This window comes from Microtus oregoni, unplaced genomic scaffold (assembly GCF_018167655.1).
Source record: "Microtus oregoni isolate MIOR12 unplaced genomic scaffold, Mior012 000097F_ref0000449, whole genome shotgun sequence".
Taxonomy (NCBI): domain Eukaryota; kingdom Metazoa; phylum Chordata; class Mammalia; order Rodentia; family Cricetidae; genus Microtus; species Microtus oregoni.
The window spans coordinates 3,260,906-3,287,052 of record NW_024544710.1 but is presented as its reverse complement, the minus strand read 5'-3'; the positions used below and the strand labels follow the sequence as shown (position 1 = coordinate 3,287,052).

General features: G+C 37.9%; 1 protein-coding gene across 2 annotated transcripts in view; it reads right to left on the bottom strand.

Annotated features, from left to right (window-relative positions):
* Positions 1-26,147, bottom strand: part of Hdac8 (histone deacetylase 8) — a 264,674-nt gene that overhangs the window by 141,322 nt on the left and 97,205 nt on the right. The window contains exon 9 of one of the 2 annotated variants that reach the window (XM_041644502.1): positions 23,487-23,581. The exons of the other annotated variant lie outside the window; for it this stretch is intronic. Within the exon in view, the coding sequence (XP_041500436.1) occupies positions 23,487-23,581 (95 nt within the window). The remainder of the gene's footprint in view (positions 1-23,486; positions 23,582-26,147) is intronic. 2 annotated transcript variants of the gene reach the window in all.

Here is a 26,147-nt window from a genome sequence, read left to right as displayed (position 1 = left end):
AAAATAAAAGGATTGCCAACATACAATTCTATACCCAGAGAAAATATCCTTCAAGAGCAAAGGGGAAATCAAGACACTCTCAGATAAAGAAAAATAAAGAGAATTTGTTGGAAATGCTCTTTAAATAGAAAGAAAAATGCAAAACAAGAAATAGTTGAGCATATGGAAGGAAGAAAGGAAAACAGAAAGAATGAAATTTATGCTGAATGGTTGAAATAAAAATTATACTACTATCTGATATTGCTCTCAATAGATTTAGGGAAACTACTTTATAAAGGGAAGTGGGTAAAAGGACATGGAGGGAGATAAGTTTTCTTCATTCAAAGTGGGTAAATGGCAATATGGGGAGACCATGCTGAGATGTGTATATAAGCTAGTAACCAAACCAAATGCTACAAAATCTATACAAACTAACAAATAAATAGGTAAAATGACATCCTTTAAAAACAGCATACATGAGGTTGGGTGGGTAGAGTCTATAGAGGGAGTTCCAGGACAGCCAGAACTACACAGAAACCCTGACTCGCAAGCAAAAACAACATGAAGACAGGAGGAAGAGATAGAACACACTAAAATGGCAGCGTTAAGACCTGACATGTCAACAACTACAATTAAAAACAATTCCCAATTGTACTGCTTTCTCATTTGTATTTATTTCTTGAAACAGTAGCTTTTTAAATAAAAATACACCTAAAAATGGCCCAGAAAGCAGAAGGCATGCCAGGTGGTGGCACAAGCCTTTAATCCCAGCAGAGGCAGGTGTCTGAGTTTGAGGCCAGCCTGGTCTTCAGGGTGAGTTCCAGGTCAGCCAGGGTTACACACAGAAACACTGTCTCAAAACAAAGTGTGTGTTGGGGGTGGGGAGGTACGGAGAACAGCAGGCAACAAATGGTAACTAATGGGTCAGTGAGTTCTGTACCCATAAAACAAATCTGAATGATAGAAACCTGGCTCAGTGGATAACACGCTTACCATGTAAGCCTGGTGACCGAAATTCAATCCCTGGAACCCACATAAAGGTGAAAGGAGAGAACCAACTCCACAAAGTTGTCCTTTGACCTTCACATGCACACACACACACACACACACACGAATAAAAATAAAAGCCCGCATTCTTGCAACTCTAAAAAATGATCCAAATGTTTAAACTAAAGACTAGAGATTGGCAGAATACACTAAAAATAAAATTATATTCAGAAATTAAAAAACAAACTTAGTTCAACTATAATGACAACTCAGTGGTATTCTGAGGCACTGGGTTCCATTCCTGGCCAAAAACTCCCTTGAAATATAATGACGTAGGAAGATGGAGGAAAAACAGCACTTTCACTCCTATGTAATTTTACCATGTGTCCAGACTGGTGCAACATCACACAGTCCGATACTGCATCCGTCGGCCCCCACAGAAATCCTCTTTATGTTACACTGCTTATCACAGAAGCCACATTCTCTGCTCCACTCCATCTCTCATCCATGGAAATTATTAGCATGATTTTTATTTCTATGACTTTTTTTTACCATTTACACATGATATAAATAGAATCATGCAGTATATGGCACTTCAAACTTCATTTTATTATCTTTAATTAATATATAAACTAGTGGGTTTCAGTGTGACATTTTTACGCACATACACACACATATATCATTATTCTTTGTTCTTTTTGTTTTGGTATTGGTTTTTCGAGACAGGCTTTCTCTGTGCAATAGTCCTGAACTCGCTCTGTAGACCAGGCTGGCCTTGAACTCACAGAGATCCGCTTGCCCCTGCCTCCCAAGTGCTGAGATTAAAGGCGTGCACAGCTACTACTCAGCTATATTTTGTTCTTATTTGTTCTCCCTGGCATGTCCTCTTCCGCTGGTTTCTTCCTCTCTCAAGTAGTCCCTCCTTTGGTTTGCATGTCAGATATATTCCATTAACTTTTCTTTGCCTCACTCCCCTTTAGATCTCTCTCCTTTACAGATCTCTGCTCCCATGTCCTACATATATGTATATATATGCATGCGTATGTACATGCATGTTTAAATTTAAATTTAGATTATGCATGAGAGAAAACATTATTTACTTGGGTATGGTTTGTTTCATTTCATATAAAGATCACCAGTTCCATCCTCTTTCTGGTAAGTATTATAATTTAATTCTCTTTTACAGCAGAACACAATTCTTTGTATATATAGGTCACATTTTCTTTATCCATTCATGTATCAATGAGTATCTTGGCTCTTGTGAATAGACCACCTACAAACATGGGTGTGCAAGTACAGCTATGGTACTTTGATTCAGGGTCCTTTGGCTGTCCACGAAGGAGTGGCAGTTGTATTTTCAAGTTTTAAAAGGAACTTCCATACTAACTTTTGCGTTGATCGTACCAGTGTATATTCCCATCACCCATATCCTCACCAGTACTGGTTCTTATTTGTTTTCTTTTGAAATTAATTAATTTATTTTTTAAAAAAGAAAACAAACTATCTTTTTTCATTTTACATATCAATCCCAGTTCCCACTCCCTCCCCTCCTCCCATTTCCTCCACCTACCCCCTATCCCACCCCCATCCACTCCTTAGAGAGGGTAAGGCACATTGCTTTGAGGAAGGTCCAAGGCCCTCCCTACTATATCTAGGCTGAGAAAGGTATCCATCCTACGAGAATGGGTTCCCAAAAAGCCAGTACAAGCAGTAGGGATAAATCCTAGTGCCACTGCCAGTGACCCCGCAGTCTGCCCCAGCCATACAACTGTCAATCACATTCAGAGAGACTAGTTTGGTCCTATGCTGCTTCCTTCCCTGTCCAGCTAGAGTTCGTGCATTCCCATTAGCTCAGGTAAACTGTTATTTTCTTAATGAGAGCCATTCTGAGTGGAGTGAGATAGGACTGCAGAAACAGTTTAAATTTGCATTTTCCTGCTACCTAAAGATATCTAGCAATTTCAAAATATTATATATAATGGACTTTTTCATTTCTTTTGGTGTGTATATAGATTTGTGTGTGTGTAGGTCAGAGGTCAACTTTGGGTTTCATTCCTTTGTAGCTGTATTTTTGAGACAGTCTCATTGGGACTAGGGATGCATTGATGTGGCCAGTGAGAGAGGCCCAGGTATCTGCATTGCTGGAACTACACATGTGTTATAATACTTGGCTTTTTATGTGAACGTGGCGATAAAACTCAGGTCCTCATGTGTGTATGGCAAGTACTTTACCAACTGAGCCATATCCTAGTTCTGTGCTTCTTTTGAGACAGCTCATTTATTGATTGGATTATTTCTTTTTTTTACTATGGTTAAATTTTAGCACTCTCCCTAGATTGTAGATATTAAGCCCCTGTCTGGTATGTAGTTGGGAAAGATCTTTCTCTCATCTCATAGGCTGTCTCTTCACTCTGACAATTATTACTTTGTTGTGGAGAGGATTCAAAATTTCATATAATCCTATTTTTCAATTCTTGGGGCTACTACTTGTGCTACCGGAATCCTTTTGAGAAAGTTCTCATCTATGCCTATATTTTGAAATGTTTCACTTAATGTTTTCCTCAGGTAGTTTAAGATTCTAAGGTTTATCATTAAGGTCTTTGATCCATTTCTAATTGATATTTTGTACAGGATGAAGAATATCGATCTAATTTCCTACTTTTAAATGTGGATATCCAACATACCAAATACCACTAATTAAATAGGCTGTTGTCTTTTTTACAATGTGCTTTTTGACAGCTTGCCAAAGATTAGGTGGCTATAGTTGTGTGAATTTATTTCTAGGTACTTAATTTTAGTCCGTTAGTCTATATTTTTGCTTTTGTGCTAATGCCACGCTCTACTTGTTACTATGATGCTGTAGTACAATTTTAGGTCAGGGTGGCTAGTTTTGATCAGTGTAACTCCCTTTAGTCCTGTCTGAATTATTCCATACATCAATAGTTCATTGGTTTTTATTGCTGAATAGTATTCCATAGCATAGATGGATCATAATCTATTTAACCACTTATACATTACAAGACATTTGGATTGCTTCCAATTTGTGCTATTTATTTATACTTTATGTGGATGTACGTTTTCATTTCTCTGGGAACAATGCCCAGGAATGTAATTGCTAGATTAAATGGGGAAAGATAGTTGCTTTAAAAGAAGGGACAGATATTAATATGTCCCTTGATTACTGTTTACATATCATATTTTTAAAATGTTAATTTAAAAATTTTAATTGACAGATAATAGTACTATATATTTATAGGCATAGTGGTGTTATAATCTGATACATGTATACAATGTGTAATGATAAAATAAGGGTAATTAGCATTTTCATCTCCTCCAACAGTCATTTCCTTGTAGTGAGAGCATCCCAATTCCTCTTTTCTAGTTCTTTAGAAATATATAATAAATTGTTGTGAATTGAAGTCACCCTACTGTGCTGTTGTTGGCTGAACAAAGGAAGATGAAAAGCATTGCTTTTTCAAACCAATGCTGCAACATCTATTTTTATAGAAGCCGAAAATGATGAAGCTGAAGCATCAGTGAGGGGTCTGACTCATGGAAGGAAGGGATTTACTTCAAAGGACCTGGGTGAAATTATAAATAAGAAATGGAAATATGATGAAAGTTATTTTGTTACTAATTTACGATATATGAAACAGATTTTCTAAATATAATTCATCATTTAAGTTATAGAATTTTCAGACGATTCATAAAGTAAAATGAACATATATGTGAATGTGTGTGTGTGTGTACATACATATTTGAAACAGAGTCTAAGTTGTTGGATAGCCTAGAACTGGCTGTGTAGCCCAGGTTGAACCTGAAGTTGAAGCAATCTTCCTGTCTCAGCCTCTTGTTTGCTTGGATTCTAGGTGTGAGCTACCGTACCTGGTTAAGAGCTGAGTATTTTAAGTGTGGATATCATTTAAAGCTACACATTGCTAGGCATGGTAGCTCATGAGACAAAGACAGGAGGGACTGTTGCAGATTTAAGGCTATCCTGATCTACATACAAGTTCCAGACCAGTCAGGTCTACGTAGTGCAACCCGAACTTAACAGAAAAAAAAACCCAATAACTAATTAAATAAACACTAAACATTGTTGGTTATCACTTTTTGAACCAGAAGTAAAGAAAAGCCACTGAAGCATCTTATGAATAAGTCATTTATTGATTGGAGAACTTCAGGCCTCAAGCTCAGAGGTCAATAAATCCTTGAACAGTTGACACTGCTCACTGCCTACTAGATGAAAAGTTGGTGAAAAATACTCGAGGCCCTGTCTTTTCTCAATGGCTCAGTAGCTTGTTGACTGAAACATATAACTGCCAACATGGAAACTTAGATAGCAACCCATGTTCTAAACTGTATTCTGACCAACAGACCCCTGTCAGTGTGCCTTCATCTGCTGTTTTGCCTCTGTCACATGGTATCAGTACTAAGCCATCTTAGCAGAAGGCTTTCTTTTATGTGGATGATTGGAAACAAACAGAAGTGGTGCTACAGTATTCAAAGAGCTCAATAGCTTGTTTGAAGCTCATGGTTTATGTTGGAACAATGTTGTTTATACTTACATGGCAGTTCAAAAGCAATGGTGAGGAAAACTGTTGGCACCACGTACGGCTGAAGGCAGTAGCACCAGGCACACCACTGGGGGCTGTATTCTTTACTGTCATAAACTCACACTAAAACAATCCAACTTTACGTGAGAATGTCTTTGTTGAAGCACTAAAATTGTTAGTGTCTTAAATCTTGCTGCTGGATGTGGTATTCTATGTGACAGAATAGGCGGCATGAGGGGGCGCTTTGGCTGTACACTGTGGTACAATGGTTGCCTTGAGGTAAAGTTCATCTGTGAACAAATCTTCATGGAATACTATTTTTGCCCAAAAGAACAACTGATGGATTATTATGATTCAATATTGTGATTAATGTTTTCTAAAAAATGAGGTGAGCCTCTAATTTTATGATAAACAACTGACGTGTTTGTTGCCAGTGATAACAAATTCCTGGCTTTTAGTGAAACTGATTTCTAAAAACTTGATTCTGCCACTGTGAGTATGACAGCATTCAAAACTTAAGCTTCCCCCAGTGAATTCAGGGATGATATCAATGTTCTTTTTTTATGCTGCATAAAACGTGAGAACATTTTGAATGTTTTTATAACTCAGTGAACTGATATTTTCCAAATACTGTATTATAAGAGGGGTCAAATATCCATTCAAAGTATAGATTTAACCAAACAGCATGTAAAAAGTCATTGAGATGCTTTCAGATTCCATACTGCATTAACCTTAAAGAAACTACCATCTGTAGAGTTTTGGTACATTCAAGGAATCCACATAATTATCAGAAAAGATTATTACAACATTCCTTCCTTTTCCAGCTAAACATCCCTCACTTTCACCCGCAGAGCTGCATTTTTGTCAAATACTTTAACTAGGAAAATGTCAGCACAGACTGAAAGAGGAAGCGCACGTGGGGAATGGACTGCCGCCTACTAAGCCAGAGAGCAAAGAGATGGGCGGAAGTCTATGGCGATAGCCTTTCTTCTCATGGAACTGAAGTCTTAGAAAATAGTTCTTTTTCATCAAAACATGTTATTTATAGTAGGACAAATTAATTTATTATTCTTATTTTAAGTAAATTAGCAAACACTTTAAGATAAAAATATAACTGACTATTTAAAGCAAAATGGATAACAATGCATCTAAGCATTTAAACATTAAAAAGAAGCACCTGACTATAATTATAGAAAGGAAAAGGAGAAATGGGAGAACCTTGCTTTATGTGAAATGAAGTAACAATATTTGGAAGCAAACTCTAAAGTAAATTTCATGCTGGGACCAGTAAGATGACTCAAATCTGATGACTTCAGGTCAAGCCCTGGGATACACATGGTGGGAGGAAGAGAACAGACTTCCCTAACTTGTCCCCTGACTTTCACATGTGCCTGCACCCTGACATATGCACCCCCCCCGCAAACACCCCCACCTCCGCACACACCTAAATAAAATAGAAAATTATGATAGAAAAGCCAAGTCAACTATAAAAAGTCAAGCCAAATTCTAGCTAGTAAGCAAGTAACGAGGGAAAAAATCCTAAAAAAGTATTTAGCTTTATATCCATCTTTCTGCTTGTTTTCTATTTGTCTCATCTGTTCTTTGTCCCTTTCTTTTGAATTAAGCTTAGTAGGCACAAATGTCCTAGGTTCCATGTCTAGCACCACACAGCAAAACAAAACAAACAAAAACTCCCAGATCATTTGATTCAAAAGAAAGGGACAGAGCCAGGTGTGTTGGTGCATGCCTTTAATGTTATGCTGGGATTAAAGGCATAAGGATCAAAGGAGGCAGAGGTAGGTAAGTTCGAGGCCAGCCTAGTCTACAGAGTGAATTCCAGGACAGGCTCCAAAGCTACAGAGAAACCCTGTCTTGAAAAAACAAACAAACAAACAAAAAAAAACAAAAAAAAAGAAGAAGAAGGAGAAGAAGAAGAATAAATCGTGAACTCTAAAATCATGGTTGGAAATTTCAGCTCTCTCAGCAATTGACAGAAGAAACAATAACAATTAGTAGTGTTAATAGAACATGCAAGCCATACTCTCAGTCAATATGACTTAGTTAATAAAGATGGAAATTTCATTCAATTACAGCAGACCAAATATTCTTTACAGATTTTTATAGTAAACATTTTCTAAGATAAATCATTTGCAGCCTATAAAATTTTCCCATAAACATAAAAGGATTGAAATGATGCAGAGAGTATGTTCTCTGGTAAAAACTAAATTAAATAAAAATAAAAATAGGGGCTAGAGAGACGGCTGAGTGGCTATCAACGCTTGTTGCTCTTGTGGAGGACCTGGTTTCAGATCTTAGCACAGGAGGATCTGGGTGATTGTTGGGAGAATGTGACTCCTCGTAACATAAGAAGCTGTACCCAAAAAGTGTCACCAACATGACTGTCCAAACATGAGCTGAACAACAACAGATGTGCTAAAATGGAGGTGGAAAGACCACAAGGCCTCAGCCCTACGCAAAGAACTACATACAGGCAACTACGGAAAGCTGAGAGCAGGAGAAATCGTCTTCCCCAGGGAAGTGCCCACCAATTGCTTATCCAATCCCAAATGGTCAGTCCTGAAAATATACATACAAGTGACATTGTACAGACTGAGCAGGTTATATTTAGGAATATATGTATATATACACATATACATGTAACAAGAATTAATGAAAAATACAGGCAACGTATTTGAAAGAAAACAAGGGTGGTATATGGAAGGATTTGAGGGGGGAAAAAAGGGGAGGGGGAAATGTAATTATATTACAATTTCAAAAATAACTATATAGAAAAGCTTTTAAATATTTGAGAGTTAACTAAAAATAAAGCCTCTATATTTTAAACTAAGTCATATGTTAAAGAGAAAATATTTTGCATCACAATTTGTGAGAAGCAGCTAAATTGGTGCTTACACAGAAATCTGTAGCTCAAAATGCTCATATTAGTCAAAAGCATTAAAAATCAATGAGCTAAATTTTGTTTTTGAGACAGAGTCTCACTATCTAACCTGCTCTGAAGCTTGCTGTATAGACCAGGCTGACCTCAAACTCAAAGAGATCCATTTGCCCTGCCTCCCAAGTGCTGGAATTAAAGGCATGTACCATCCCACCTGGCCCAATGAGCTACGTTTCTATCATAAGAAACTAGAAAAAGTACTAAGAACAATACAAAAAGACAAGGGAGAAAATAACAGAATTAAGAAAATTGAAAAGAAAAATGAAGTCTATGAAATGAAAAGCTAGTTCTCTGAAAAAAAGCACAAGCATTACAACCCTGACATTTTGACACACACCTGTAATTTCACCACTCAGGAGGGGGTGGTAGGAAGGTCAAGAATTCCTCAGCTACATAGCAGGTTATATGTTATCCTGGTCTATGTGTAGCCTTGTCACTCACAAACACAAAAGCAAAAGCTGGTGGATAATTCAGTTGGCAAACAGCTTGTCAGGCAAGCATGACGACTTAAGTTTGATTTCCAGCACCTATGTAAAAGTCAGTGTTGTAAGGAAACTTAGCAAACATTTTGTTTACTTATAATGATTTTAATATAGCTTGCCAGATTGTGATATTGTTAGAGATTCAGAGAAATTTACCACTGAAGAGAGTCACTTGTTTTTTTACAGCTGTTATCAGTGGAAGGTAAAGACATTTACAATAAACAGAGTACAAGAATATATTAAAAGCATACTTCCTATACATGTATAGTTCAAATAATGAGGTGACGATATTTTTGCTGTCATTTTTAGAGAGAATCTAACAATAATTCTGTGGAAAACATGGAAAGACAGGGGTAGTCAAATTTAATTTTGGAAAATGTAAGAGAGTGGTGAATGAAAATATTTTTAAAATCTAAAAAAAAAGTATACTTCCTTTGTTGTTGTTTTTGGTTTTTTTCCCATGTAGATTAGATCTATGTAAGTCTCTCTTAGGTTCCTCACTGTTGTCTAGGTTCTCTGGGATTGTGATTTGTAGGCTGGTTTTCTTTGCTTTATGTTTTAAAAATGTATGAGTGAGTACATATGATAATTCTTTCTGGGTTTGGGTTACCTCACTCAAAATAATGGTTTCTAGCTCCGTGCATTTGCTTGCAAATTTCAAGCTGTTGTTACTTTTTTCTGCTGTGTAGTACTCCATTGCGTAAATGGACCACATTTTCCTTATCCATTCCTCAGTTGAGGGGCATTTAGAACAACAAGAGTTCTTAACTGCTGAGCCATCTCTCCAGTACATAAAATGAATTTTTTAAAATATTTATGTAATAGAAAGCTATAGTTCCCCATAGTTGATTTAATACAGATGATTTATCATACAAATATTTGTGCCTTTAAAATCTTAAACATTCAACACATATAATATAAATATATATCAAATTTCAAAAAAAATAAAATTAAAAAAAAGTTAGTGTTGTAAAAGTTCAGTGTAAAAGTCACTGAAAAGTCAGTGTTGGGGAGTGTGAGACAATAGTATCACTGGGGCTTGCTGGCCAGATGTCCTAGCCAATCAGTTAGTCCCAGCTTCACAGAGAGACCCTGTCTCAAAAAAATATGGTGGAAAGTGAATGGGAAAGACAGCTAACACCAAACTCCCACTTTCACACATGTGTATCTACACTCACATGTGTGCACATACACACTGTACACATACACAAAAGAAAAAGGGAAAACTACACTTCAGGGTTCTTGATAGACCATGAGTTAAGATAATAATAAAAAATGGAAGTAACCAATACATCAAATGAGAGAAGAGGCATCTGTACAGCTCCGTAGAAGTTAAAAATAATGAGTAAAGGAATAAATTTCTTGAAAGACAAATCGCCAATGTGGAATCAAGAAATCATCATCAATCTTATAAAACATTACAAACCAAAACTTTCTCATAAAGAAAAGTCTAGGTTCAAAGGTTTTCAAAACCAGTGAATTCTATTAAACAGTTTAGAAGGCCATAATATCCATCCTACAAAACTCTTTCAGAAATAAAAAGATGAGGTGAAAGTTTTTTAAGTAATGTTTTTAAGATAACCATTATTCTGATATCAAAACCAAATATATATATTGCAAGAAAACAATAGGCCAACATTCCTCATCAAGACACAATAATGAGGCCTGAGGCAGCAAACTCCACAGGAGCTGGACTGAATCAGTGACTGGGGCTGGCCTGGGAAGGTGAACTCCACAGGAACAGGGGCGGATCCAGACCAGGGACATTTGCGGAAGCAGGACTGGGTCAGCAACCTAGTTCTGAGTGGGCCTGAGGCAGTAAGCTCCATGGGAATGGGACTGAGCTGGTGACTCAGGCCAGAGCAGACCTGAGACTGCGAGTTCCAGGGGAGCGGATCCAGATCTGGGACATTTGCAGAGGCAGGACTGAGACAGCGACCTTCGCCAGAGCAGGTACAGAGGGGCAGCCAGGGCCAGAGACCTCTGTGGGTCCAGGTATGAGTCTGAGACTTCTGAGGGAGTAGGCCTAAGTCAGGACCTCTGCGGGTCTGGGCGTTGGTCTGGGATCTCCAAGGGAGTAGGCAGGAACCAGAAACCACTGCAGGTCCAGGTATGAGTCTGGGACCTCTGAGGTCCCTGAGCCAGGACCTCTGCAGGTTCAGGCACACTCAAATCTGGGACCTCCAGGGAGTAGATCAGAGCCAGAGATCTTTGTGGAACCAACCTCAAGACAGGGACTTCCGCAGGAGCAGATCTAGACCAGGGACATTTACAGAAACAGGACTGAGCCGGCAACCTAGGCCAGAGCAGGCAAACCTCAGGAGCACGAAGCGACCTCCAGGACACGGAGTGACCAATGAGGTGACTGAAACTGTGGCACTGACTGCACCACGAGGAGCAACCATCTGAGCCTTGGATCCATCCACTGGCACCTGGAAGATTGATCACCAGAGTCACAGTCAGCCCCAACCACACCAATCATAGGAAAAGATGGGTAGACAAGGTCAGAACACATGCAACACCACAAAGAGCAACACGACACCAGGAAAAACTAATGGCCCTTCAAAAGCAACACTTGAACAACCAAATATAGATGAAGCAGAAGAAAATGATCTTAAATAACTTTAGGAGAATGTTTGAGGCCCTTAAAGAGGAAATAAAAAATTCCCTCAAAGAAATGGAGGAAAAAACAAACAAAAAAATGGAAGGCATCAACAAATCCCTTAAAGAAAACAAACAAACAAATAAAGCAATGAAACATATGAAAGAAACTATTTAAGACTTGAAAGCCGAAATAGAGACAAGAAAAAAAAAAACACAAGCTAGGGGAATTATAGAAACAGAAATCATGAGAAAATGATCAGGAACCACAAACACAAGCATTAACAGCATAATACAAGAAATGGAAGGGAGAATCTCAAATGCTAAAGATACACTAGAGAAAATAGACTCAGCAGTCAAAGAAAACATTGAATCTACAAAAACTTAACATAAAATATCCAGGAAATATGGGACACCATGAAAAGACCAAACCTAAGAATAATAGGTATAGAAGAAGGAGAAGAAGTTCAACTCAAAAGCACAGAAAATATATTTAACAAAATTATAGAAGAAAACTTTCCCAACCTAAAGAAAGATATGCCAATGAAGATACAAGACACGTACAGAACACCAAACAGACTGGATCAAAAAAAAAAGTCTCCTCGCCAGATAATAATCAAAATACTAAACATACAGAATAAAGAAAGAATATTAAGAGCTGCAAAAAAAAAGGCCAAGTAACATATAAAGGCAGACCTATGAGAATTACACCTGACTTCTCAATGGAAACAATGAAAGCCAGAAGGTCCTGGTCAAGCGTTATGCAGACATTAAGAGACCATGAATGCCAACCCAGATTACTATATCCAGAAAAGCTTTCAATTACCATAGAAGGACAAAAGAAGATATTCCATGACAAAACCAGATTTAACCAATATCTAGCTACAAACCCAGCCCTAGACAAAGTACTAGAAGGAAAACTTCAACCCAAGAAAGTTGGATAGATCAACCAAAACATAAACAATTGATCTCATAGCAGTAAATCCCAAAGAAGGGAAAAGCATACAAATTAACATCACCAACAACAAAAACTAAATTAACAGGAGATAGCAATCACTGGTCATTAATATCCCTTAATATAAATAGACTCAACTCACCTATAAAAAGTCATAGGATAACAGATTGGATATGAAAACAGAATTCATCCTTCTGCTGCATACAAGAAACACACCTCAACCTCAAAGACAGAAATTGCTTCAGAGTAAAGGGTTGGGAAAAAGTTTTCCAATCTAATGGTCCTAAGAAACAAGCTGGTGTAGCTATCCTAGTATCTAACAAAATGGGCTTCAAACTAAAATCAATCAAAAGAGACAAATAAGGACATTTCATATTAGTCATAAGAAAAATCCATCAAGAGGAAATCTCAATACTGAACATCTATGCCCCCAATACAAGGGCACCCTCATATGTAAAAGAAACACTTCTAAAGCTTTAATCATACATTAAACCCCACAAACTAATAGTGGGAGACTTCAACGCTCTACTCTCACCCCTGGACAAGTCAGTCAGACAAAAAATGAACAGAGAAACAAGGGAATTAACAGATGTTAAAACTCAAATGGACTTAACAGACATCTATAGAATATTCCACCCAAATATAAAAGAATATACCTTCTTCTCAGAACCTCATGGAACTTTCTGAGAAATTGACCACATACTTGCTAACAAAACAAACCTCAACAGATACAAAAAAAAAAACCCAAAACTGGAATAACCCCATGTATCTTATCGGCTTAAAACTAGAATTCAACAGCAACACTAATTCCAGAAAGCCCACAAACACATAAAAATTAAACAATGTTCACTTGAAGCATCAATGGGTCAAGGAAGAAATAAAGGGAGAAATTAAAGACTTCCTAAAATTCAATGAAAATGACCCCACAACATACCCAAATTTATGGGACACAATGAAAGCAGTGTTAAGAGGAAAGTTCATAGCACTAAATGGCTACATAAGGAAGCTGAAAAAAATCCCACACTAGTGAATTAACAGAACATTTGAAAATTTTAGAACAAAAAGGAGCAAACTTACCCAGGAGAACTAGACGGCAGGAAATAGTCAAATTGAGAGCTGAAATCAACAAAATAGAAAGAAAGAAAACAAAACAAAGAATCAATGAGACAAAGAGTTGGTTCTTCAAGAAAATCAACAAAATAGACAAACCTTTATTCAAACTAACCAAAAGGCAGAGAGAGAATATCCAAATTAACAAAATCAGAAATGAAAAGGGGGACATAACAACAAACACGAAGGAAATCCAGACAGTCATTAGTTCATATTTAAAAAACCTGTACTCCACAAAATTGGAAAACTTAAAGGAAATAAAAAAACTTTCTGGATAATTTTCAGTTACCAAAATTAAATCAAGACCAGATAAGCAAATCAAATAGACCTATAACTGCCAAAGAAATAGAAACAGTCATCAAAAGTCTCCCAGCCATTTTGGACCAGATAGTTTCAGCTCAGAATTCTACAAAATTTTCAAAGAAAAACTAATACCAATACTCCTCAAATTGTTCCACACAATAGAAACAGAAGGAACATTGCCAAACTCTTTTTATGAGGCTACAATTATCCTGATACCCAAACCACATAAAGAAATTACTAAGAAAGAGAATTACAGACCAATCTCACTCATGAACATTGATGCAAAAATACAAAATAAAATACTGACAAACTGATTCCAAGAACACATCAGAACCATCATCCACCATGATCAAGCCAGCTTCATCCCAGAGATGTGGGGATAGTTCATCATACGAAAATCTGTCAAAGTAATCCACCATATAAACAAACTGAAAAATAAAAACCACATGATCATCTCATAAGATGCTGCAAAAGCTTTTGACAAAATACAACATCCCTTCATGATTAAGGTCTTGGAGAGAGCAGGGATACAAGGAACATACCTAAACATAATAAAGGCAATATACTGCAAGCCAACAGCCAACATCAATCTAAATGGAGAGAAACTCACAGAGATCCCACTGAAATCAGGAACAAGACAAGGTTGTCCTCTCTCTCCATATCTATTCAATATAGTTCTTGAGGTCCTAGCTAGAGCAATAAGACTACAAAAGGAGATCAAGGGGATACAAATCGGAAAAGAAGTCAAACTCTCACTATTTGCTGATGATATGATAATTTCATAAGCGACCCCAAAAATTCTATCAAGAAACTTCACAACTCATAAACACTTCCAGTAATGTAGCAGGATATAAGATTAACTAAAAAAAGTAGCCCTCCTTTACATAGATGATAAATGGGCTGAGAAAGAAATCAAAGAAACAGCATCCTTCAAAATAGCCACAAATAGCATAAAGTATCTCAGAGTAACTCTAACCAAACTCTAACCAAACAAGTGGAAGACTTGTATGACAAGAACTTTAAATCTGTGAAGAAAGAAATTGAAGAAGACACCAGAGAGTGGAAAGATCTCCCATGCTCCCATGGGTAGGTAGAATTAACATAAATGGCAATCTTACCAAAGCAATCTACAGATTCATCGCAATGCCCATCAAAATTCTTAACAGACCTCGAAAGAACAGTATTCAGCTTCATATGGAAAAACAAAAAACCCAGGATAGCCAAAACAATTCTGTACAATAAAAGAACTTCTGGAGGCATCACAATCCCTGACTTCAAACTCTACTACAGAGCTACAGTACTGGAAACGGCCTGCTATTGGCATAAAAATAGACAGGGGGACCAATGGAACTGAATCGAAGACCCGGATATTAATCCACACACCTTCGAACAGCTGATTTTTGACAAAGAAACAATAAATATCAAATGGAAAAAAGAAAGCATATTTAACAAATGGTGCTGGTATAACTGGATATCAACATGTAGGAAGAATGAAAATAGAACCATATCTATCACCATGCACAAAACTCAAGTGCAAATGGATCAAAGACCTCAACATAAAGCCAGCCACACTGAACCTCACAGAAGAGAAAGTAGGAAGTACACTTGAATGCATTGACACAGGAGACTACTTCCTAAATACAACCCTAGTAGTATAGACGCTTACAGATACAATTAATAAATGGGACCTACTGAAACTGAAAAGATTCTGTAAAGCAAAGGACATGGTCAATGAGACAAAACGGCAGCCTACAGAATGGGAAAAGATATTCACCAACCCCACATCAGATAGAGGTCTGATCTCCAAAATATACAAAGAACTCAAGAAATTGGTCATCAAAAGAACAAATAACCCAATAAAAGAATAGAGTACAGACCTAAACAGAACTATCAACAGAGGAATCTAAAATGGCTGAAAGACACTTAAGGAAATGTTCAACATCCTTAGTCATCAGAGAAATGCAAATCAAAACAGCTCTGAGATTCCATTTTCCATCTGTAAGAATGACCAAGATCAAAAACACTGATGACAACTTATGCTGGAGAGGATGTGGGGTAAAGGGAACACTTCTGCATTGCTGGTGGGAATACAAGCTGGTATAACCCCTTTGGATGTCAGTGTGGAGATTTCTCAGAAAATTAGGAAACAACCTTCCTCAACACCCAACAATACCACTTTTGGATATATACCCAAAGGATATTCAATCATAACACAAGGACATATGACATTATTTGTCATAGCCAGAGCCTGGAAACAACCTAAATGCCCCTCGACCAAGGAATGAATTAGGAAAATGTGGTACATTTACACAATGGAGTACTACACAGCAGGGAAAAAATGACATTTTGAAATTTGCAGGTAAATGGATGTAGCTAGAAAACATCATATTGAGTGAGGTAACCGAGACCCAGAAAGACAATTATCATATGTACTCACTCATAAGTGGTTTTAAAGCATAAAGCAAAGAAAACCAGGCTACAAATCACAATCCCAGAGAACCTAGACAACAATGAGGACCCTAAGAGACATATATGGATCTAATCTACATGGGAAGTAGAAAAAGGCAAGATCTCCCGAGTAAATTGGAAATACAATAAAATCAATAAAAATAACAAAAAAGAATTTATGCAACAATATTCGTATATAGGCTTCCAACAGTGTGTAGCCTAGGCATGTCTTCCTGTTTCAAGATCTAGATTAAAGGCATGTATCTTCCCACCTCAAAAAAAAAAAAACACGATAACCCTTGACCAAGTTTCAGCAAGCTGAATAAACAACAAGATAACAAATGCATCATGACCATGTAGGTCTTATCCCAGGAATGCAGTTATTTTGCAAGAGAAAAGTCAGTGCAGGTCACTAAAACAGAATAATGGATGCTAGATGATCATTTTAGCAGACGAAGAAAAAACATTTAACAAAATTCTATGTTCATTAGTGAGAAAAGCATCTTTAATTAGAAATGGAGAAGAACTTCCTTTTCCTAATAAAGTACATGCTTGGAAAAAAAGCACTTTCGTTAACATCACACTTTACAGGAGAAAATTAAGTGCTTCCTCTCTTTGAATAGGATGTTCACTTTGTTTTGCCACTCAGCACTGTACTGATGGTCTTAACCCACAGTTCCAAGCAGTGCAGTAAGACAAGAAAAAAGAAAGAAAATGTATAAAGATTGTATAATGGACTTAAAATTCTAAATTCATAGATGCCATGCTCAGGTACAAGGAACATGCTATTTAATTACAAAAAAGAAACAAAGATCAAGGTTATATTGTTTAATATCAATATTCTACTTAAGATCTATATTCTGGCAACACTTAGAAATTATTTAGGATATGCTATGTACAAAAAATCAGTACCATGAAATGACTTAAGAGTAAATTTAACAAAATTTGTTGAAGGCCTGTCTATTGTAGTTTAAACTAAAATTAAAAATTTAAGACTATATAAGTAAATGGGTTCAAAGACTAGATTAACTATGAAGACATTATTACTTCCAAATAAATACATATAAATTCAGTGGACTTTATCAAAAGACTTTTACAGTAGTAACATCAGTTTGTATATAAATCAATTTAATTTACTTTAATAGCTACATGTATTTCTTAATATGAACAAGGTAGTTTCCTAACCATTTTATGAAAAGCAGTCTGGTGAAATAGTGTATTATTTTGATGATTATGTGTATTAAGTTTGTGCTTAAAAAGTTACTTTCAAGAGTCAACCCTCTAAAGGGTCCCTTGACTACTCGGCTGTGGCTTTAGAAGCTGATATGATATCCCTTAATCCATTAGATTGGTTACAATATTTTATCTTTATTGAGATTCTCATTTTTCTCCTCTTCCTAGTAGTTCTGCTGTTTCCTTGTCTCTTCAGGTTGCTGCTCAAGTCCTTACATACTATGAAACGAGATATCCTTGAGCTATGTCTTAAAAACAAAAAACCGGGAAATGCCACACCAACTCCAGTGTCGTCTGTGTGACATGACATATGTCATTATGCCAGACGGGAGCTACGTGTCCCATGGAACTAGGCTTCCTGGAGGTCAATGGCAGATAGCCTGGTATTGGCTGCCCTTGGGGCACAGACAGGATTCTCAAGTAGCTGGCTATGTGGGATATGGGCTTTGCACAATCTCTTTTATAATAATGATAATGTATACACACACACACACACACACACACAAGACAAGGATCATTCTCTTCAGGAACAGCTCTGGGATAAGGAAGCACAGTATGGGAATGTATAAGACTACAGCAGAACCTTTGTCATACACAGGGTGTATGATGAGCAAGGGAATAGATGGGTTAATGTTGATGGACAAAGACTGTTATATTATACTTTGAACTTTATGGATAGGCTTGCTAGATCCCAACCCCCATGATGTCTGCTGCATAAGAAGGTACTAAAAAGTATAGTTCAGCAGGTGCAGAGAACTAATTAGGTATATTTGGTCACCAGATGAAATAAAGGAAGAGGAAGGGCCATGATAGCTATAATGAGACAGAAACTTTCTATTCATAAGATGAAACCACTTGTCTGAGGTTTACAGTCCCAAGGACAAGATTTCCTCCAAGGATGCTTTGTGTCTAACACCTGTTCCTGATAATGTGCTTTTTTAAAATATTGCTGATGTGACTAAAAGAAGCTTTCATACTGTGCCAAAAAAAAAGTTACTTTCCACAGGGCAGGGAACCCTGACTGCACTATGGACTGGAGAGGGAGGGGGAGAGGAGTTTGGTGGAGGGGGCAAGGGTGGGAGGAGGGGGAGGTAAATGGGAGGCTGGGAGTAGGCGGATACTTTTTTTTCCTTTTCTCAATAAAAAAAAAACAAACAAAAAAGTTACTTCAGATTTCAGAATTTTGGATTATAAATGTTCAACTTGTACATAAAACTGCTTTACTCAAACATAGACCATGGGATCTAAATAGTAAAACTAGATTACGGACTATTTTTCCATGTAATAGTGCTACTTATCCATGTACTGGCCTTTTTATGGGTTCATGTCATGTTTGGGCTTCCCATGGTAGAGTTTCAGGGCCCAATCATACCCGTATGCTCCATTTCTCTTAAGCTTTCCTAGTTCTGATGTCTTTTTACTCCTAGCTTGTCTGTCCAACCTCGTTTCCCAATTCCTAGACTGATGTCAGCTCCCTGATTGCTGGATTTATGTCATCACCCATTTTATAGGATTGTGCGCCAAGAGCCACCCAGAAAAGCTTGGAGAATCTGTGCTGGGCTTGCTTTCTCAGATCCCTTCCCTGCATGGCAATACAGAATTTTTTTGGGATAGATGGCTTTCTCATGGTTTAGATACATGGCACTTCTTGAAAAAGACAGGAAGTTGGTGCTAGGTGTTGACTTATACTCCCAGAGAGACTATATTATATTTCTATTACTCTCATCTTGAAAACAAATCTTTTATGTGACTGCTGATAAATATTATTAAAATACCTTCTTGCTTATTTATTTTAATTATTTAATGATGGAAAATCAGTTAGGTGGGTGCTTAATACTTTGCTAAACACAAAAAACTTAAAATAGACAACCAGACACAGGTGACCAGAAAAAGAGTATAGTTTGAGAATCTTCAATCTGAAATCCAAAATGTTCCAAAATCTAAAATATTTTTAGTGTTAATCTGATATCAGATGCGGTAATAACCATACCTTATATTGTTTTATGCAAAAACAATTAAATATTCAGTAAAGTTATCTTCAAACTCTATGTAGATGGTATATTTGACAAATGAATTCTTTACATTCCTATTCCATACCCTGGGAAATCTCATTATTTATATACAGTTGTTAGTTATCAAAAAAACAAAACAAGACAACCCGAATCTGTAATACTTCTGCTCACAAACGTTCTGACTAAATGTGCTAGGGGTATACTTGAACCTCTTAACTTAGTTGTATGACTTTCAAGTTTATCCCCTTAGCAGCCTACCTCCTATTTTCTAAGAAATAAGCTTTCTCAATTAAAATATTAGATTACTTATCATAACTTACATATATGTGTTTTGTTTTCATGTATGTACTGTATGTATACCACATGCATGTCTGGGTTCTGTAGAGGTCAGAAGAAGGTGCCATACTTTCTGGAACTGGAGTTCTAGGCAGTTGTGGGCTACAATATGGATGCTGGGAACCAAACCTGCTGTTCTTCTCTAAGAACAGCAAGTGCTTTTAAAACCACTGAACTGTACTATCTCTCTGGCACCAAATAATCTCTCTAAAAACCAAGTGCATCATTTTTTCTAGAGGAAAAAAAAATGTAGGTTCACCTGTGCAGCATTTAAGACTCTTCATATCTGGTCCCAAGTCCCAAGTGTTCCCATTCTCTTGCATGTTCTGTTATACACACAGTACATTTCTTACTGTTCTTTTCCATTTCTGTCCCCTTTGTGTACTGTACAGACCTCTGTCTTCGTCACTTAGCAAACTCTCAATCAGTTCTGAACATTCAGTTCAAAGTTTCAGCGTCTCACTGGTTGGTCCTTGAATTTGCTATGTTGGTAGCTCAAGTTACCCTTGAACTTGTGCTCCTCTTGACTCAGCCTGCTGAGTGCCCCAGAACTCCCAACTTAGTTCAATGGTCTGTTAAGGGTTCCCTTTTGCCCTCTGCCTGTCCTGGATTTGAATACACTGCTTTGCAGCCTTGATTAGAGGGTAGTATTTTTGAGGACACTGGGTTTACCTTGTTTGTATATATGAATCCTGATCTGAAAATGTCCTGGCAAGTAGTAGGGGCCCCATGAATTGCTAAATGAATGATGAAGTAAAGGGATAGGTCAAAAGGGCTTGGCTAATTTAGGCTAAAGGGTTTTGAAAGTCACGGGGATTGCGGCTAGACCTAGGAAGACAGCAAAGAAGTGGGGAAAGGGCACTTAGAGGATGAGGATGATTATTGTCCTAGGGGATGGAAGAATAAAGTCCAAGAATGAGAGCAGAGATAGTGAGGAGGTCAGCTGGGCCGTAGCTGACTGTTGCAATAGTTGACCTTGTAACTGTGCTGACTGTATTTCTCAAGTCCCTCTTTTGGCTCCCAGAGGGCAGGGTACTTTGTGCTCTCCGTTGTATGCCCTTCACAGTTGATGCATATCTCCATAGTCACCGTTCATACTATCTTCTGGTTACTCGGAAAAAATTCCGTGTAAGGGTGTTTTGCTTGCATGTATGTCTCTGCACCATTGACATATCCGGTGTCCGTAGATGACAGAAAAAATGTGTCAGATTCCCTGGACCTGAAGCTATAGCTGGCTTTAAGCTACCACATGGGTGTTTGGGAACTGAACCTGGGTCTTCAGTGGCTGGGATCACTGAGCCATCTCTCCAGTCCCTACCTTTTATTTATTTACTTATTTGATAAAACCGAGACAAGTTCTCCTAAATGGCTGAGCCTGGCCTGGAACTTGCTATGTGGCCCAAGCTGGCTTCAAACTCACAGTCCTCCCGCCTTAGTGGCCAGACTGCTGAGATGATAGGGGGTGTGAACAGGCCTGTCTGGCCTTCTAGCTCCCACTCTGTTCTGCATTATCATATCTGTGCACCGGCGCAGCTCCCCATGCACACAGCCGCCTTCTCCAGGCACATAAGATAGGGCATAAGGTCTTCCTGACCTTTGCATCTTTTAAGACACAGAGTAGTACAGTTCCTAGCAAATACTGGATACACAGAGAGTATTTTTATCTACCATTTGTTGATCTGATTGCAGAAGACCACAAGGATATTTGTGCGCAATTGTGTATTGTGACACAAAACTTATATATGCCTTCATACTGTGTGGTCTATTTTTGGCAATTTTCATTAAAATGATATCTCATTGTACCTGAATACTGTCATTTCAATTTTCTTCTTTGTTCCTTCTTGGATGACTCATATCTCTTATACCAGAAGAATATGACAGAAGGGATTCACAAAGGGTTTGGACAGATTTCTGAATGACAGAGTCATAAATGTCTGGGTATAAGAAGTGTGGAACACGCAAAAGGGAAGTAAGAACTGGCATTTCTGAAATGTCTGTTCCATGCCACGGACTGTGTCTCAGGCACTTGACACACATCGCATCTCATTTCATCTTGCAGGATGAATCCATAGAAAGACAGAACATCTCGATCCATAAGGCTAAACCTGCATCTGTTCTTGCGCATAGCTTCTCCAGGTACCAAAGGCAATATTTGTGTTTATTAAAATTTTATCACTCTTTTAATACAGATGAATCATTAGATTTGCTTTTGTTTCTGAGGAACACAACACTCACTCTCAATTCAGACTTCTACAGCTTATGGCTGCTTTCTGACATAACCTGATCAGTTTTTAGAGTCCCGGTGCTCTAAATTACAATGCAATCTGAGATATTCCCACAGCAATAACAGCAATTACATTTGTTCACAGTACTTACCTTTATATTTCATTAAGCTTCCAAATACTGAATAAAGGTAAGTCAAGTCAAGAAAAGAGACTTCCATTAACCCTGACACTAGCAAATTGTCTCAAATTACAGCATGCCTTCTATTTGTATTCTAGACATATTGAGTGGTTTCTCTGAGTTACATATTATACCTCACCTATGGTTAGAAGAAAATTGGAAGCAAATTAGTTTAAGTTACTTCTAATTTAAAAAAAAATAATAGTGACTTCATAAAGCATAATGCTCTCAAGTATACAGCAATACATTTGGCAGAAATCATAACATTACAAGCAAAGCACTATCCCTCATCTTTGGGAAATAGCTGGAGAAGGAGGGCTTCACAGACTGCTCTGTTATTTTAAGCTACACAGTCTAAGGTTTGTGGCTACATCCTCATCAGTGATAACGTGCTCTCTGCCAGGGGGAGAAGTAGGTGGGAATCGATAGGGTACATAGATGACATACACCTTTGAATTACTGATTATTAGCACACCCACAGGTCCCAGACAGCTTTTATTGCTTGTTTTGAGAAAACTCAAACAGACATCTCTTCTTTGTAAAGGCCATCTCATATAACTAGAGAAAATGGCAACAGTTCAGCTGACATGTTTCACAGTTCGGATGGTCCAGCTCCAATCTCTGTACCTGGAATTGCTGGAAACCCACCAGACTTGACTTTCTTAGTGACTATAGTTCCTGAACTCTATATTAGTCAAAGACAATTGAGAGAACAGGATGGCCACCAAAGAATATGTGTCACATCTCACCTATGGCACCCCTAAAATCAGACCAAAACTTAGCTTTTATATTTAAAAATGAGCCCCTTCCCTCTTGAGGCTAGGGGCTGAAAATATGCACATATTCCAAAGAGTTCTTTGTGGAACAGGTGACCCCTTCCCACAGTCTCTGTAATTAATTGAGAAATTAAAGTTTGTTGGCCTTTGAGAGCTTTTGTTTAAAAAAAAGGCAGAAGGTCTTGGCTATTTTGGAACAAGAGTCCACTATACTGCCAAACAGTGTGTTATTGTTGTTGAAGTGTCTCTCAACAGAACGGTATTGAGTCGTGAGGACGTGATTTTGATTAGGTGGAATGACTCAGCTCTTCCCCTTAAAGAAGAGAGGACTTGTCAGAGCCTTACTTACCTCATGATCTGGGATCTCAGAGGATAGTGTTTTCCCTAGGATGACCCCGGTCAAGTATGTCCAGCAACGAGCCGTATTGGCAAGGTTATAGCCTCCTGTCTCCATCAAGAATTGTGAAGTTAGGAAAGAATAGCCACAAAACAGGAGAAGGAAGAGGGTAAGGAAGGAGAGAAAACTGTTTTAATAAAAGGTCTAAAAAGACAACTCCAACTTGCAGAATCTTCCTTAAGCATCCCTTAATGGTATTTGTAAACCACCTAGTGGGTAGACTTTAGTGGACTAGCCAGATCATGCACAGAGTAGAACTCATAATTTCAAGGGCAACACAGATTAAAGCGGCTCTTATCTCGCAGCAATAATGCACCTGAGAAAGGCAAGCACCTCAGTTCCACCAAGAGACGTCAGGGAGACCGAGAACCCTGGAACCCAGATGTCTGGAGGTAACCTACCCACTGTGATGGTTTCTCAGATGAATTTTGCAACAATTCTATAAAGTGACTGCTGGCTGTGATTTGTATTTTAAAGCTATTGGCAGATCTAGTCCTAAAGGCATCCAGGAAAAAGGAAAGGAAAGTGCTGACAGAAACAGACTTCCTTCTTTAAATATCAGCGGTCCTTTTCACCACAAAATGCAAGCCTGGTGGCAGAGATCAAAGAAAGTGAGCCGAGGAAGGGACTGATGATTGACACCCTGACCCGCCGCGTCAGGTCCTGTCACAGTCACCCAGCAGCCATATCACACTGGTTAATAATCAGCATATTTTTGTGCTGAATGGATGTGCTTTGCCATGCAAGCATTAACACGCTGGCCTTCAGCTGAATTCCAAGAGTCTAAGGGTAAAATGGAATATTTCCTAATCTCGGAGCAGACCACAGGAAATAAAATCAGCTCTATTTTAGGTAGGGTGCCCATATACATTATCATCCAAAAGGATGCACTTTGAAGCGCAATAGAGGACACTAGTCATTGTCACAACGGGCTAACATATATAAACTGGGACCTGCTGTTACCCTTTTCTTGAGCTTTCCTACTATTTCAAAAGTTAGGGAGGCTAGGGTTTCTGGAGCGTGTCCTTCAGGCCTCAGTGGGACTGGTCTGAGGAAGCTTAAGAATGCAGCCATCTCTGCTAATTGTCTATGTGTTAAGAGCAGAGAATTTCAGCTGTACGGTTTAGATATTACTTTAAACATTCCTGGCATGGGAAATTAGTCTGCAAGGCAGACCTATTTGGCATAGTTATTAATTTAAAAAAGAATAACTATAGGTTTTATTTAAGGAGTATGTTATCTCTAGTATACACATGATATGACTTATCTGCAAACACACCACTCATGCGCAGGCATTTTCAGGAATACACATATTGCATAAGAAGAGTTATACTTACATATTCAAGAGCCAAGCTTTCGGTTAAAAATGCAAAAGGATTTGAGCTAATGGTAAGACTCTTCAAAAGAAGGCTGTAGCCTCAGACAAAAGTTAAATTCTTCCAGGTGTCTGTTGGAGAAAGGTCTTTCCCCCCAGCTGGACCTGTATCATAATCTCTATCCTTAGTGTTTATGGAAAGTAATATGCCATGTAATGCTTATCAATTTTATCTTTTTCTGGAGGTGAAGTTAATAAGCTTCTTGCCAGCTTTTCATAAGAGAGCGTCTCTTGTAATCAGTTTTAATTTTGATCCCTCTGAGGTTTGAAGACTCCCAAGGACCAGGTTGCTTTATTTGTGCTGTATGCTCACTTGTTGACCTAAGGCCTGCCCAGAGTTTACCTGGATTTGGAGTTTACAAGAGGGTGATAAAACTATTAGCTTGGTCATCATCTATGCATTTAATTTCTTTACAAAAATTTTATGTGCATGAGTATTTTGCTTCCATGTATGTACATATACCATGTATATGCTGGGTGCCCACAGGGGCCAGATGAGGGTATTAGATACCCTGTAACTGGAGTTACGAAGGGTTGAGCTGCCATTTGGGGGCCAGGAACCAAACCTTGGCTCTTTGCCAAGAGCAGCAAGAGTCTGTAACCACTGAGAAATCTCTCTAGCCTACATATATGTACTCTTTTGGTACATTTTTGAGATAAGGTCTTGTGTAATCCACGATAGCTCATAACTCCCAATCCTCTTGATTCTATTTCCCAAGTACTGTGATTATACACATGTGCCACTATGGCTGGTGACATATATGTGCATTTTAATCTCAATCCACTTGACCATGTTTAAATACACCAATTTATTGATCCAATGAAATAAATATTGTGGCTGGTGAAGAGACAGAAGATCTCATCCTAAAGCATCTATAAAGATGACTGAGGTTGGGCACGGTTCCAAACACATCAATGCTTCTATCCAACAGACCTAGCATTCTGTTAGTTAAAGAATGTTAACATCAGTAAGGGGTGCAAGAATGCTCAAGAGACTATGGTTCTCTCAAGTTTGCTTCCTTATAACAAAATCATGCTTTAGGGAAAACGAGTAATTCTTGACTTCATCTTAGATATTCAATTAATTCATGTATTTACTATTCATGAATGAGTAGAGATAGAATTTCATTGATGTTTCTGAAACAGAATGGGTAAGAAGAGAATAATGGCTTCTCTGACAGAAGAGGGTTCACAGTCTTCGGGGACTGACATCCTCTAATTTCTTCTTCCTTTTGGTT